Below are 15,568 nucleotides of genomic sequence, written 5' to 3'. Positions count from 1 at the left end.
CCCAGATGTTTCCATCTTCACCATTACATAAACAAATCCAGAAAGTTGTTCCATCTTCTTCAAAGATGACGTCTACAACACTTTAAAAAAGAAAAATACAAGGAAAATGAGCCTAATTTGGTTGCTTCCTTTTGTGCCCAATTAGCGGTGGTCTTATAGCCCACATTTGGATGGATGAGAGGCTAAATGACAACATAGCAAAGCAAAATTATAGTAATGGCATCCCGTTGAGAACAAATTAAAGAACTTAATTAACAGAAGATCCAGAACCAGAACATTTCTGAGTAGCTGATGAGATAAAAGAAACCGAGCATTTCATTTTCCAAAGTTACTTATAAATCAAGAGAAAACGCCGCCCCCCCCATCTGCGAAGCCCCCCATTCCTCTGACAAAGTTACACAAGTTAACATCATAAAGAGAATTAAACATATTATATCTGCCATTTCAGTTAAAAACATATTCATACCCCTGAAGCTTAACTGTTAACAAGTTTGATCGGGTATCCTACGTCTATTGCAGCAGCTTTCCCTTGAGAATAATCCTTCAGCTTCCCCTTCAAAAGAAAAACATAGCTGGGCCGGGCCAGGGAGTAAAACCACAAGAAAGTGCAAACAACCATCCACATCTTTATCAACTGCATATGTATGTACTGGGTTCTTTTATCTTTGGGGTTGATCTGAATTAGCTGCACCAGAGATGGTGCTAGGCCCAGCATCATTTTCATGTGGGGGGGAGGTGCCCCATTTCCCTTCTGCTTCTAGTGGTTCAAGGACACAGACTCCACCATCAGTAAGTCCCAATGCAAACTGATTAGGTTCTGATGGATGTGAGGCAACGACGAGAGGATATACCCTCAAGCTGTAATGTTAAATGCAGGGACTTGTAAATGATGGTAAAGAAAAGGGCATCAAATATCACCTTCTGAATAATTAAAGTACTGACCTTGGATTTGCAGATAGATAAGATGAACGATTAATTCGGCATCTCAATCTTAGTGTTGAAGCAGTGAGAACACCAACACTTCCATCTTCAAAACTGACATATATTGATTGGCTATCGCAGGAATATGTTGCATGTGTAATTGAACCGTTTCCTTCTCGAGGAACCCACTGTTTGAGAAAGTTCTAAGAAATATCAGAAACTAGGACTAGCACAAATTACAGGCTGAGGTGGTAACACAAGTGCAGCAAAACATAGAAAATTTTGTTTGTTTCAAAATTATTTACCAAACAATGTCGACACAAGTAGCTCATATGCTATATGATGAAGGTAAGAATATGTTTGCAAACCATCAGTCCTTCAATACATGGCCCCCCAAAAAAAAATCCCAGAGTCCAACTTTTGATACTTGAGAACATAGTTAAAAAAAACTAATGCATTATCTAACAATATCAGATCATATCAGCATTTGTACATAGGCTTGATAATTTAGAAGAAAAAACATGCATAGGGAATTTAGTACATTCAGCATATGTCTTGCCAAATGCCAAAAAGTGAAATCCAAGTTTCAAAACTTCCAAGTATGAGTACTATATTGCCTTAATTGATAGCATGAATTTACTGGGGAGCCAAGATATTGACTATGAAGATCAAATAAAAAAATATATTATGTGCTTCACCTGCTTAACACATTCTAGCTTGGGTGCTTCATATATAGCTATCTGAGTTTCATGGGTTGTCAATAAATGAATCTGATCTTGGTGAAATTGTACACGGGTATCTGCAAGAGGAGTCGGTGTTCGCCCACTTGGAATCTGCACATATTTACTTGTTTGCTTCTCCCATCCATCTGTGCTCCAAACACACAGCTGTGGATAAAAATGGCCTTGTTAACCGGATATTCCAACATGTCACAATTGCCAATTTATGAATGATGGCACAAAAACAAATAGCAAAGTTACAACAACTGTCTGCTACTCATGTAGAACCAAATAACTAAAGATCAAGATGAGCACTCCAGGACAAAATTTTAGCATATATTTCATGGTTCAGTTTACCGGTCTTACTATCCCTAATTAGGTGTAGTTCTCATATGCTTGATTATAATTCAGTACTTCTTGTCATTTTGGCCCAATTTCATACCTGAGAATCAGCACCTGAAGATACCAGAATGTTGAGAATATTAGAGAAGGCAAGCCCTGTTATTCTTTTCTCATGGCCTTTGAGCTTTGTTTTGACCTGTAAAAAAAGAACATGGGGTATGTAACATCACAGGTTCATTTAACAACGAATTTAATGCAAACTGAATATGAGTTTATGAAGCATTGCCACTTGATACACAATGTCAAGGTTGAACTAGCGAACTGATTTGCATCATCTTAACAACACAAAATTAACTCAGAAAATTAAGTGGAAATGAGTAAATTACAACCTCATCAACCCTGACATTATATATTTGGATAGTAGAATCCTCCATGCCTATTGCAATGATATTGTTGTCCTGGGGATGAAAAGCTAAAAACGTTGCTGCAGGTGGAGGGGGCATGAATGTCGTCATTGTCTGCATTAACAAAAACAGAATAATAAATGTAAGAAAAGATACAGAAATTCCAAAAATAAAGTTTGCAAGTCAAACACACTTTTTAATTATTTTTCACTATTTCTCCATTTTTCATTATTTATTATTCAAAGGATTGCGCGATTACTTCAAGTACTATACTTTTTATAATCCACGTATACAGTTTATTTTCATATGAATGATAAAAGCTGCTGAGAAGAAAGTAAATACATTGCACCAATGTTTTTTCTTGGAGAAAGTATGGGCGCCTTCAGTTCTAGAAAACATTTTTTTTTTTAATTTTCAACCTAATTTTACAACTAAACATGCTCTAACATTTTATGTTCCAAAAAGGAATAGCTTTCACTTTTAAAAAAATTAGAAAAACATCTTTTTTGATGTTTTCCAGTTCATAATATAAAGTAAAAAGTTAGAAAATTGAGTTTTCTATTTTCTAATTGAAAATTCAACAATTCAATGCAAACTTGAAGTTGAAAAATTGGAAAATATTTTCCATAACTGAACAGGCCCTAAATATTTGAATAAATTAATTTGCACAGAGCTTGGTGAAATTTTTGAGGCGGTGTGTGGTTCGGACTTGAAAGCCAGTAAAAATGGGAATAAAGTGCAGAAAAGGAAACAATATTTCTTATTTGGTTATCATGGGAAACAATGAGGACAAGAAAATAGAACGAGAGTATTTGTTTTCTTTTTTTTTTTTTTTGGCACTTCTAAATAATGTTTATTAATCTTTTCATGAGAAACTACCATTTCGTAGTGTTTTTAGAACAAACATTATCTTTTGTTTTACAACAAAAATGAAGCATGAGGGGAAATGGTTTGCTTTTGACTTGGCATTTCCTTTACACATACCAAATTTATGTTTCAAAGAAAGACTTATAAGGACAAGCAAAAAAAAAATTATAAGAATCAAAGTTTGAACACAATGCCTTTTGAGCAGTTGGCAATAAATTAATCAACCAATTAGGATATTATTTGAGAAAATATACACACTCAATAAAGCCATTTTCCATTTACCTTGAACGTCATCATATTAAATAAGGAGATTTTCCCTCCTGAAGCTGACATAACATAAGAGTCATTCTTTGACAGTGCAAAGCATGGAACAGCATCTTCAGGGTTCGTGTCACTAATGTCATTTGTCATCAATATTCCACTTGAAGGATGCCACAGTTGTGGTGCAACACTAGCAGTTGCCTGCAACAGACCAGCAAATCAGTGTAATGTTGTAACTTTATGCATAGTACTAGCTCAAAAGGGCAATGCAAGGTTCTAGCACAGAGGACTCAATACCTTGGCAGTCAAGTTTCGATCATTTCTCTGCCATTTCCAGAGTTTGTGCACTGAATTAGCTGATAGTGCCAAAATGGCAAATCCTGAATTTGTATAGATCAACCTAGAAACCTGGAGGTTTAGAGAGAGAGAGAGAAATGTAAACACGTTTACTTATCCAAAAATAAATAAATAAATCTCTATATGAGGCTTCCATTTAGGGAACTGAAGATTAGATACAGACAGGTTTATTTATCCAAAAATAAATAATTAAATCTCCATACAACACTCTGAGCAAGACCAACTAAAAGAGAGTGATGGAGCAAATTCTTTAATTTATTAGTGTTTCTATTCTTCTTATTTGTTTAGCTTATGATTAATATTTATATTATTAGCTTTTGTAAGTAGTCATCTGACTATCATGTGACTTTTTAATATATTGGAAGGCATCATTTGTGATTACCAGCTGGGTTATGACTGCATATAATCCTAGTTAAAAAAGTATCTTAAGACACTTTGCAGGCAGCCTTACCTTTCCAGTTCAATGTTGAGGTATTCTTAAACCCTAAATTTTATTTGTTCTTTCAAGCTCGAATCTTACACTACTTTTAGCTAATTCTGCATTTGTTTTGCAGAAACAAAATTCTATCTTTGGTCACAGGAACATCCAAGAACTCTCTAGCTAGCCTGTTCTTAAGCTATAAAGATAGAATTTACCCATCATGATTTTCTATGGTGCAGGTGTCATTTCAGCACATCAGTAGATATAGCAGCGATGATCAAATCCAATGAATATATGAATCCCAAATGACAACAGCAATAGACCCGCTCAAAATCTATTTGTCATTGGTTCAATTCCAGTTCATCGGATGGCAGTCAACAAACCCTTTTCAAAGAGGAGCCTACTAAGGTATTTGCACCAGTTCATTTGGTTAATGATGTTGTAATGCATTCTGATTATTATGCCCTTGATTCAACTGATGAATCAGGTGGTCCATTGACATGTAGTAAATGGGCTAGGCAGAACAGTTCTTTCAGTCAAGGCTACTATCATGTAACATGAATATGTCATTGACTTGTTAGGTAAGCCAGTTGGTTAAGTATGGATGTAGTCAATGAGGTTGAGGGTTTATAGAAACTCGTCAAGCCTTCACATATATCCACCATTTGGCATTGCTTTAAACATTTGCTAACAATAGGAAAATATGTGCAGGTCACCCTCTCACCCTCTCCACCTCCTATATTATTTTGGAAGCATGCAAAAAAGAGTAAAGTCTGACCAATAAACAAATGTCCAGCATAAAGATCAGGGTATGGGATGTAGAAGCATAGGGATAGTGATAATAACAATTGATTCCATTTGCACATACACTGGAACATGAATGCAGGAAATACCCTCTTGGATGATGCAGGAAATAGCAGGGAAGGTTTCTTTGTAATGATCTTTCAAACAATGTCAGGGAATCAATGGACTCTAAATTGTCCTATTTTGGTACATTAAAGGCAAAAAGAAAAACATTTTAAATTAATCCTATAACAGATGCTCCAGTGACAAAAAGGATTCAACCCTTTTCTAGTGTTTTCTATTCTTATTTCTTTTCCCTTTTTTCTTTCTGAATTCCCATTTTTGCATCCAAATTGTAAAATTTAAGAAGTTCAATCTAAGTATGGGTACAAAATGGAACAAACATGGACACATCATAGTCTGGAAAAAATGAGGAAGCTTACACCAAAACTTACTGAAAGCAATGCAATTCAATTCATAAATTTCAAGACTATTCACCATAAAAACATCTACTACTATTTCTAGAATTATGCACTGTTGTACCACAAACATAAGGGAAACATTTCAATTTACCAGTTAATAAAATGTCCATCAAAAATAGATAAAGTTCATGAGACAGAAAATACACCAATTAATATATAACATACACCATACAAAAAGAAAAATATCCCAATTTTCAATGTTCAAGTAGGTCTAATCTCAACCAAGTCATCATCATTAGCCGAGTCATTTATGGTTACATATTTTGGTGTGCTTACAAGTTTTCTCCATTAGACAGGCCACATGGCATGTTTAAAAACTATTTTGACATGTCTAATAGTACACGTCATATAATGTCAGACATAATCGGGCCATTTTTTAAGTGTCTGTCCATGCATCATCTAGTTTAATCATCACTTCCTGAATAATCCTCATTTATTTTACATTCAAGTCCAATCAAAATTTCCAAAAGATCTATTCAAACAAAATAAAGGATTTATATGATATGTTATTCAAAGATATTTCCCTCAGGCTACAAACGTCAATCATGTCACATAAACTGAAGCAACACAGTAAACACTAAATATGATGAACCAAAAAGGTTATAGCCGCTACAAGAGAGAGAGAGAGAGAGAGAGAGCTATCAATAACATCAACAACCAAAAGTATCCTTTGAAATATGGAGAAGATCATAAAGAGACAAAGGTCAGTCCAATAATTTCTAATAGGTATGAACAGAGTAGATCCACACCCTCATTGCAGTCATATTATCTGGAAGCCTCAAAGATCGGCATTGTGATGGTTCATTGATTTCTGTCAGTTTCCAGATCCTGGATTTGTCCATTGACTCATCAGTGATTCTGGGCTTTACATCTGCCAAGTTTCGATCACCATTCTACATGAAATACAAAGGAAATGTTGATCAGTAATGAACAGGTGTTCTAGCAGACAGAGACAAGTATGTGATGCACAGACAGAAAATATTATGCAAGATTGAAATACATAAAACCAAAATAATAATGCTCAGCCAAAACCTGGTTCCTCACAATTAGACTTACCATTGCAACTATTGATGCTATTGGAGCAGTGCGATCAACTATGCTTGATCCAACAGGCACATTTACAGCACCGATGGTTCCTACTGTTGGGGCCTAATCCAAATATCAAAAGTACTTCAATATATTTACCCAAAAACTGCGAAACTTAAAAATCAATTTACCTTCACAACAGCTGCAGGTCCAACTCTAAGAGCGTCAAATGAACGGCTTTCGACCGTCCGTAGTAGCCTGATCCCATCTGTATTTGCTAGTATTTTGACGCCATTCTCATTTGTTGAAACAGCCAATAATGCACCTTCCTTGTTGAATCGGATACAGGGAGAAGCCTAGAGATATAGTTAAAATGTGGATAAATCTTTAGTAAGAAGGAAAGTGTCAGGAAATCTGCATTAAGCATCAAGTCCAATTACCAGTAATCCACCCTCAGCATCAATAGCTGTCAATAAGTTAACATTGTCCATGTCCCAAAATTTGATTCTAAACTCATCACCAGCAGCTAAGAACCGGTTCTTTGTAGTATCAAAGTGTACAACCCCTGGAGATCGCTTCCCAAGACCATGATATGTACGCTTGACAGCCCCCTCACTTTCATTCCATTCCACAAGGTATGAATCTCCTTCTTTACTAGTCCCACAGGAGAACAATCTATGGAGTACCAATTAGATTATGAAACCAATACTTTAGTTGGACAACACCGAAGATAACAAAATATTAATCCAAGACGTCTGCTTCCTCACAAAATAAGAACAGAAAAATGGTATAGAAATTATCATTTCAACCTGGTCCCATCAGCACTATATGACATTGTGGTGGATGAATGACCTGGAGCATCATAGTCAACTCTAGAGCCGGCGTTATCATACAACCATGCCTTTATTTTTCCATCAATTGCAGTCGAAAAGATAAACTGGAATACAAAGGTTAAAACTTGTTCAATTGTTGAAGATAATCATTGTGTTGTACCAGATAGCCTACAAATTGCAAAAACTAATAATAATTGAAACAAATCCCAAAACAACCTCAAAAACTAATAATAATTGAAACAAAACCCAAAACAACTTCGGGGCTCATCATACTCAAAACATATTGGATTTCAATACTCATATCAGGGTTGGATAAATCATAAACCACTTAGATTAAGGATCAACGTTCAGAATCTTCAAGTTTGTAAATACTTATATGGACAGAAGAAAGTCAACTATTATGGCTAGATTTGCTAATTGGGACTATCCCACAAACCCAATGGGTTATCAGAAAGTTTAGCTACAAATCAATGACAAATCTCATGTAGTCAGCTTAGACCTAGATTCAGAAAGAATCATTTTAAAATGTGGTTCTTATTATGGGAATTATAGAATAAAGCAGCATTCATACCTTGTCTAAAACATATCTTCATAACCTTTCAATTATGAAGGTGGAACATGTGGCTATATTCTAAGCATTGAATATAAATATAAATCATGTCAAATAGACCAAAAATAGGAAAAGTATTCAGTAGTTTTGACATATTTGTGTACTGTCTCCAAGTGAACGAAAGGTGCTCAAGAGAGTCAATTTCCATTCATCTTTAGATGGCGTAAGTAAATTGGCAAGTTGGTCCAATCTTGGATTTTAAATGAACTTGAATCCAGTGTATCATGAGAGTCAGTGTTTTCAAAAGTGCTATACGCACCTAAGCACAGTAGGCCTACAAAGATTTAAGTTGCAAAGCGAAGAAAGTAAAGAGCATATAAATTAAATAAAGAGTATAAACTTTTATAAGTATAAAAAAATGTAAACTATTAAAAGCAATCGTTTAAAAAAAAACTAGATAAAGAATAAGGGCTACAAATTTAACAAAAGATAGATACCATTTTTCATTTATATTGACAACCATTTACAAGTTTATGCAATCATAGCAAAAAAGCACAAGGAAAACAAAAATTATCCCTAATTTACAACAACTCCCAATCAGGCAACCCCTAATTTACCGCAATACCCAATCAATCAATCCCTAATTTACAATTAATCAGCAATCCCTAATTTACAGCAATCAAGAATCAATCATCAATCCCTAATTCCCAGCAATCCCTCATTTACTCATAATACACATGTTTCCTTCAATATTTTTTGCTCAGTAAATAAAGCTGAGCTTTTTTCTTTAAATGTATATCTGATTTATTCAGATTAAGATCTGATAACAGCTTTTTTTGGGTAAGGATTCCATAAAAGCAGCCACACCATCGCAAAAATTTAAATAAATTCAACCATCCAATCTGTCAGATTAAAAAAAAAAAAAAAGGCGTGTTTTTGAAGCGCGGTTTATAGTGCTTCAAAGCTTAGGTAAAAGAGCAACTTAAGTGTGCTTTAATCACACTGAACTAAAGTCACCTGAGCTTCACATAAAAAAAGTGCTAAGCATGCTGCACTTAAGCACACTTTTTTAAACACTGGTGAGAGTGACCCATTATCACATAAAATTGGAATTTGTCCAAGGCATATATATTCCCAAATAATAGAAGAGAAAGGTGAACCAAAAGTGTAACTATTCAATGAGACAACAGACTAGGAGTGTTCAAAAAAGGCGCTAGACCGCGGTTTCCGGCTGAACTGAACCGAACCGAATGATTTTTTTGAACTGACGGTCCGGTTTGGTTTGGAAAACTACCGAACTGCGCGGTTCACGGTTTGGCAGACTGGCGGTTCGGTTCAAAACGGAACCGGCCGGTTTTTTTGAACTGGCAGTCCGGTTTGGTTTGGAAAACTGCCAAACCGCACGGTTCGCGATTTGGCAAACCAACGGTTCGGTTCAAAACCGAACCGCTCGCATAGATGATAAATAATTTTAAAAAATATATATATAATTTATATATTATAAATATAAAGGGGCGGGCGGACGCCGCACCCTCTTTCTCTCCCCTTTCCCCCCAACCAAACCCTAAGCCATTTGCAGCCACCCACGCCCGTTGCACCCTCTTTCTCTCCCCTTTCCCTCGGACGATCGCCGATCAGCACTAACCCATCGGCAGCCCCCACACCATTGCAGGCTCGCAGCAGTTAGCACCTCTCTTCTCCGACGCCCGTCGCCCCATTTTCTTCCTCCTCCCATTCCAATCGCCGATCACCGGTCGTTGGTATGTTCTCTCTCACTTTCTAAAACCGCAAAAACCAAACTGCACCAAACCGCAAAATGTAGTGCGGTTTGGTTCAGTTTTTTGTACCGCTCGGTTTGATTTGGTAGAAAACCGAGCTTGCGGTTCAGCGCATTAAACCGGCTCAAAACTGGCCAGACCGAACCGCGAACACCCCTACAACAGACATTTTCATTCTTTATGATAATGTCTAAATCTTCATTTTTAAGCACCCTAAATCAATTATAATGACATCCAGTTGGAAATATTGCAATTTGTAATCTCCCTTAAAGATCCAAAGGTACAAGATCGAAGCTATGCATGACATAATTAATTAGTATACATTGCTTGTTCCTAATACCTAAATCCTCATCATCTTTCTGCAAATAAGAAAGCAGAAATAAAGCTTGCAATTGTATGATTGCTTAATATATTACACTGGATAGAAAATACCTGAATGTTTTCCTTGTGATGTGGACATACAGAATAAACAGGTGCGTCATGACCCTCAAAAACGTACTGCTTAGCCCCTGTGACTGCATCCCATACCTGTACACAGATGAATCCTTCACGACTACAGTCCAAACTTTTGCATAACTTATAATGCATTGAAACAGAAAGCAGACCTTAATGAGCCGATCCTCCCCACATGTGACGACAGAAAGTTGTTTGTTTGGGTAAGAGAATGCAAGATCATTAACACTACCAGCGTGAGCATCAATCTGGATAGCCAAAAAATGTATATATAACAAGAAAGCTTTTTTGTCTCTCTCACTTTTGAGTAAGTGTGCAGAGATCTAAAACAAGCTCTAAGCAATGCAGACATAGAGGGAACAACAAAAAAGAAAATCAATGGCATCCCAGATGATTGATGGATGGCACAAACCTCTAGGTGGTTTCTCACATCGCCACCACCATGATAGGAATATATGTGTACAATCTGCTTGGAGTATGCAACACCTGAAGGAAAATGTATAGTTAAAACTACCATTATTTCATCTCCATTATCAACATTCTTAATTCATTGAATCATCAACATGAGGAAAAAAAAAAAAAGAGGAAAGAATAACAATGCTGAGAATAAAATATGAGAACTTTTTCTTCAACGTACCAAACAGGGTGCCATCAGGGCTCCAAATGACACGGTTGATTGATGCAGAGTAATCATTGGCCAGTGATGGCTGATACAAAAGAACAAAAATGACATCAAGACTATGAGAAGCAACAAATTTGTACTTACAGTCACTCAAATCATTTTTGTATTGGTGGCCATACTTGTAGAGGCATTGAGCGTGCACCATGGTCCCAGACCTTGAAATTCCTAAAGGCAACCTTGTCCCGACTACCAAGATCCCATACATTGATATCTCCAGCAGTTGTTCCAACTACAATTAGTTATTGGTTTCAAAACATAGAAAGAAAGAGAAGAAAATTACAAGGATTAGTTGTTCCAAAACCTCCAACACAAATTAACAAACAAAAAGTTGGAAACAGAATAGTGAGAGCTAACCAAGTAATATAATTTGCTGAACTGGATGGAAATCCATACTCCTCACAGCTGAACTCTGATTTAAAGTCATAAGAACATCCTTTGGCAAATCATCAGAAGAGTAAGAACTCTGACCATGGCTCTGAGCAGCATATCCAACAGGCAGAATATTAACAGGCAGATTATTTACCTGAGCAAATCAAGTGAATTTAATTAAGTTCATCTTCCAATTGGAGTAAAGGGTACTTAGACCCTCTTCCAATAGACAAATGCATAGAATTCAAAAATAAATAAGTTTGGAAAAAACAAAAAACATTAAGTCAGGCACACAGGCATAACATATTTAGATGGCCACCCTCATTTCACAAGAAAGAAAGCAGGCCAGACGAAAACTGGGCTGCAAGTATGAGAGACAGCCTTAGAAAGAGAATCCTTAAATCTGTTTATAAGCTGATGAAGATAAAAGAAAACAGCTGCAAGTTCCTTTCACCCTCACTTTGTTTTCTATTTTTACGCCTCAATTCAATCAACTTGTATCATTTTGCATTCTCTAATTTAATTGCTTTAACCTCCTACTGGAAATTCCAGAAATATCATGCAATCAGCCATCTGCAAAGCAGAGGCTAACGTAGATAGAAAATGGATGCTCTTCCTAAAGAAATTGTTCAAGAAGTTTCCTAAGACTAGCATGTCATATCTGCTGCTTATCTATATATTCTTAAATAAACATATTCTTCTTTCTAGTTCAACTATGAAAGAGATTCCACATTCTCAGCGCCAAAACACAATTAGATAAGTGATCAAAATTTCCTAAAGGCAAACTAAAACTATTAATCAATGGTAAAATGAGAACTCAAATATTTAAACTGTGTGAAGGTCATCACTGCAATCCCATTTTGTCAGGCACGATAACCAATAAGCATCCTGGTGAGCATCGAATTTCAGGTTAAAATGATCAATCAAGGACATAATAGATGACGCAACAAGGTTAAAATTTTCACCCTTATTGATAAATATACTTCTTTTTATTTTTTGACACACATAACACATACATTTAGAGATTAAAAGAAAAAAAAGAATACCAATTCCAAGAAAGCATCACCAATGATAAACAGTTTCAGAAAGAATAGTATTATCAGTTATGCCATCCAAGCTACCAAATGCAACTGCAATCTCCCTATCAAACCAATTAACGGATGATAAATAAACAAACTAGACAAGCAGAGGTATATCATTTCTAGTATACACTCCAAAAATCCAAGTAACATGGCTCCATATCTTATCAGGAAAAAATAATTTCCTGAAATTTGTAGAAAATATGAAGGATATATTATGCAGTACTTCATCTGACATTCCAAAAGGTCTTGATCTCTTCAGTACATGTTCAGAATCTGCTGTCTGATAGTCCACAGCTGTAGGAGGAGTCCTGGGGCGCTTGAGGATGGCTGCTGCAAAGTAAATAATAGGTAATATCTTCAAGCATTACTTATTGTTGAGTGTACGACAACAAATTATACCAATCAATAACCCCTAAGTATTAACAGAAACTCTTTAATCTATATATGTATGTACCAGCATTATTGGGTGTAGGGAAACCAATGGGTCCAGCAGAAGCTGATGGATGAGCAACAGGAGATGGATTAGCCATCCATCCTGCAAGAGATGTTGGCATGGGAGCTGGTGCTGGCTGGAATGGCTTAAATATAGAAAACACATTAAGTCAAACATCTAGAAATTAAAAGGTTAAAAACATCAGATAAAGGAGTCCTTTGAACTTCCACTTACACTTACACCATGAGCACCAAGAGGAGGAAAACCCCCAGCTTTAGGAACAGCGCCCATTAGTGGATGAGTTACGGGTGATGGAGCATGAGCACCATTTGGCTGTGACTGTCCACAAGAGTGATCTACAAACAGGGTTTTTATGTCAGGGTTAGGCTTCGGATTCTTGCAAAGCTGATGTTGCCAATTTAAACTGCAAAATAAAGCAGCAGAGTGTCAGCTCTAGATGAATATCTTACTTGGAAGATAAACTCAAGTCTGCAGGAGCACAAGCATATTACCTTTGGTTAATTAGAGTCCGCAGTCTTGAGTTCTTCAAGTTGGGAAAAGTTAACTTGTCCCGAAACAGGGGGTTTGCTTCAATCAGCTTTTTAAGTTCAGCAAGCATTATATTTCTTGCAGACTTTGTATCCTCATATTTAGATAGCTGCTCATTCTGTCTGGAAGTAATATATTAATTTTAGAAACCATAAACAGTATGACTTAAGTTCAGCAAATAACTTAACAAAAAATAAGTTCAACAAATAAGGTATGTAGGAGCAGACAGGGACAAAAGCAATTCAGTAGGACTTTCCTCTATACCTAAAGTTCTCCAAAGTCAAAAGGTGTGTTATTTCCTTGAAGAGGTCCTCATTGAAAGCTGAAAAAACTTTCAAATCGTTCACCAGAATATCCACAGCTTTAGGCCGATCCGTCCTACAATCAAAGAAAATACAAAAGCCGTTAAGTCAAAATACGTTGCAAAAGAACTAAGCAAAACAAAATTAGAAAAAGAAATGTTCTGAGAGATACTTCTCATATGATCAGTTCACTAATCCAAAAGACGTATAACATCTTTCTAGTATGATCAATTTAGAACTTACTTGTCTAGGGCTTCCAGGTACTTTTGTTTTCGGATCTCAAAGAAGATCTTCATGGAGTATCTGTTATCATCAACCTTCGTGAACCCGGATAAATACTTCTCCACCTCATCCCAATCCCCATTTGTAACCAATTCCTCGAAATATCTCATGTTAAAGAAGAACCCCGACTCTTGCTCCAGTCTACAACATGAAAGAATGATAAAATTAATAACTAATTTCGCTCAATCCAAATTATAACATATGAAGATATATACACAAAAAACTCTGGAAATTGACAGAATGCAATTCATCCATCAATCTAACTATCTGGATTTTTGTTTCCCCTCAATGACCAAGCTAATTCAGCTGCTCTGAATTCACTTTGGGTGAAGTCAATATCGAAAATGAAAAAAACAAATTATAATGTCTTCCACTTCCGTTCCTTCTCGCAGCAAACGTAGAAAACACAAATATGGCTAAATACACAAAAGAAAACGAAAAGATTGCGGAAAATTAAATTCTTACTTGTGAACAGTGCTTTTGAATTTCTCTTCATCAAGAAACTGAAGTATAAGAAACACGAGTTCCCTACTCAGAGACGACATCGTTCCTCTTCAAACAACCCCCAACTGCAAAAATAAAATCAAACCCCTTCAGCGACAACCCCTAATCTGCCACCAAGCCCATCAAGCGAATAATAAACCTACAAATCAACTGCATATCCGTCTATATGCCCACATCTATTATATGCATATCTGTGTGAGTTTGTAGGTGCAAAAATTGAGAAGAGGGAGAGCTCAAACCTCGACTGAATGAGAGAGAAAGAAGCAGATCCGAAAGGGAGAACGAAGACGGAGAGAGACTCTCTCTCTCTCTCTCTCTATATATATATATATAACCCGAAGTTTCTCTCTCTCTAGGGATTTGAAGAGAGATGTGAGAGACAAAAACAATAATAATACCAGTTCGAAGCGAAAACGAGATGAGATATTTAAGCGGCTTGAAATTTTGAGGATGTAATAAGTACAGTGGCTTATCACTGATAAGTAAAGATTCCCATTTGCAATTCAGATAAGTACACGGACTTATAAGCATATAATAAGCATCTATATTCGGCTGGTTTTGCGGGGACTACGAGGAGAGGTTACTTGGGGAATTATATTATGCCCTCGCCCTTTTTGGGGGACTGCCATACCCACACCCACACCACACCTGCTTGCTTCCTTCGGAATTAAATTGCCTTCGCAATGCTGCTAATTATTATTAAGAATAATAATTAAATACATGTTTTTTTTTTTAATTTCGATATCCACTTTGCTTTTCTAATTTTCTATTTTTACTGTTTTTAAAATTAAAACAAGAATAATACTTCACTTAAATTTTTCAAAAAATCAAAATTTGTCTTGATTTTACTGTTTTACCCATTTTATGAAAATCTTTATAGATATTATTAGAGCCAAGCGGTTGGTATAAAATAAATTTCACTTTGGGTTTAGGATCAATTACACTACCACCCCGCCAGGTTTGTAAAATTCAGAAATTTTCCATCTATTTTGAAAAGGATAAATTATTGAAAGAAATTTTTTTTGACATTTTTATTTATTTCAATTTTATAACAGCGTACCGTATTTTATTTAGTTTTAATTTTATAATAATATAATTTTTTATTTTATCGTTAAATATAGAGATGCACATATATAATTCATATATAAAATGTTACAGATTGAAACAA

General features: G+C 35.9%; 1 protein-coding gene across 9 annotated transcripts; it reads right to left on the bottom strand.

Annotated features, from left to right (window-relative positions):
* Nucleotides 1–297: 297 nt before the first annotated feature.
* LOC127794313 (topless-related protein 4-like) lies at nt 298–14,778 on the bottom strand. 9 transcript variants are annotated; one of them, XM_052325296.1, is made up of 26 exons: nt 14,640–14,778; nt 14,362–14,465; nt 13,858–14,037; nt 13,577–13,690; nt 13,276–13,434; nt 12,998–13,187; nt 12,785–12,908; nt 12,554–12,660; nt 11,234–11,402; nt 10,999–11,108; nt 10,835–10,904; nt 10,610–10,683; nt 10,350–10,445; nt 10,177–10,272; nt 7,393–7,520; nt 7,024–7,258; nt 6,775–6,939; nt 6,614–6,706; nt 6,307–6,450; nt 3,812–3,922; nt 3,536–3,715; nt 2,372–2,500; nt 2,083–2,178; nt 1,620–1,808; nt 943–1,109; nt 298–858 (listed from the first exon to the last, which is right to left on the bottom strand). In XM_052325296.1, the coding sequence occupies exons 2-26, from the start codon at nt 14,439–14,441 to the stop codon at nt 660–662; spliced, it is 3,405 nt and encodes a 1,134-aa protein (XP_052181256.1). In that variant the 5' UTR covers nt 14,442–14,465; nt 14,640–14,778; the 3' UTR covers nt 298–659. The 9 variants fall into 9 exon arrangements, with proteins under 9 accessions (XP_052181256.1, XP_052181257.1, XP_052181260.1 ...); XM_052325297.1 differs by having other exon boundaries at nt 12,554–12,657; XM_052325300.1 differs by having other exon boundaries at nt 12,785–12,899.
* Nucleotides 14,779–15,568: the final 790 nt, after the last annotated feature.

Source organism: Diospyros lotus, chromosome 2, assembly GCF_014633365.1.
Source record: "Diospyros lotus cultivar Yz01 chromosome 2, ASM1463336v1, whole genome shotgun sequence".
Lineage (NCBI taxonomy): Eukaryota > Viridiplantae > Streptophyta > Magnoliopsida > Ericales > Ebenaceae > Diospyros > Diospyros lotus.
The sequence above is the reverse complement of the archived record's forward strand: the minus strand, read 5'-3'. Positions and strand labels throughout refer to the sequence as shown.

Excerpts from the sequence above, each read along its gene's own strand:
- LOC127794313 (XM_052325296.1), bottom strand. The coding sequence starts at position 14,441 with ATGTCGTCTCTGAGTAGGGAACTCGTGTTTCTTATACTTCAGTTTCTT. Across the intron at positions 7,521-10,176 it reads ATCACAAGGAAAACATTCAG|TTTATCTTTTCGACTGCAAT; the intron begins GTATTTTCTATC and ends TTTGTATTCCAG. Across the intron at positions 6,940-7,023 it reads ATGCTGAGGGTGGATTACTG|GCTTCTCCCTGTATCCGATT; the intron begins GTAATTGGACTT and ends CTATATCTCTAG.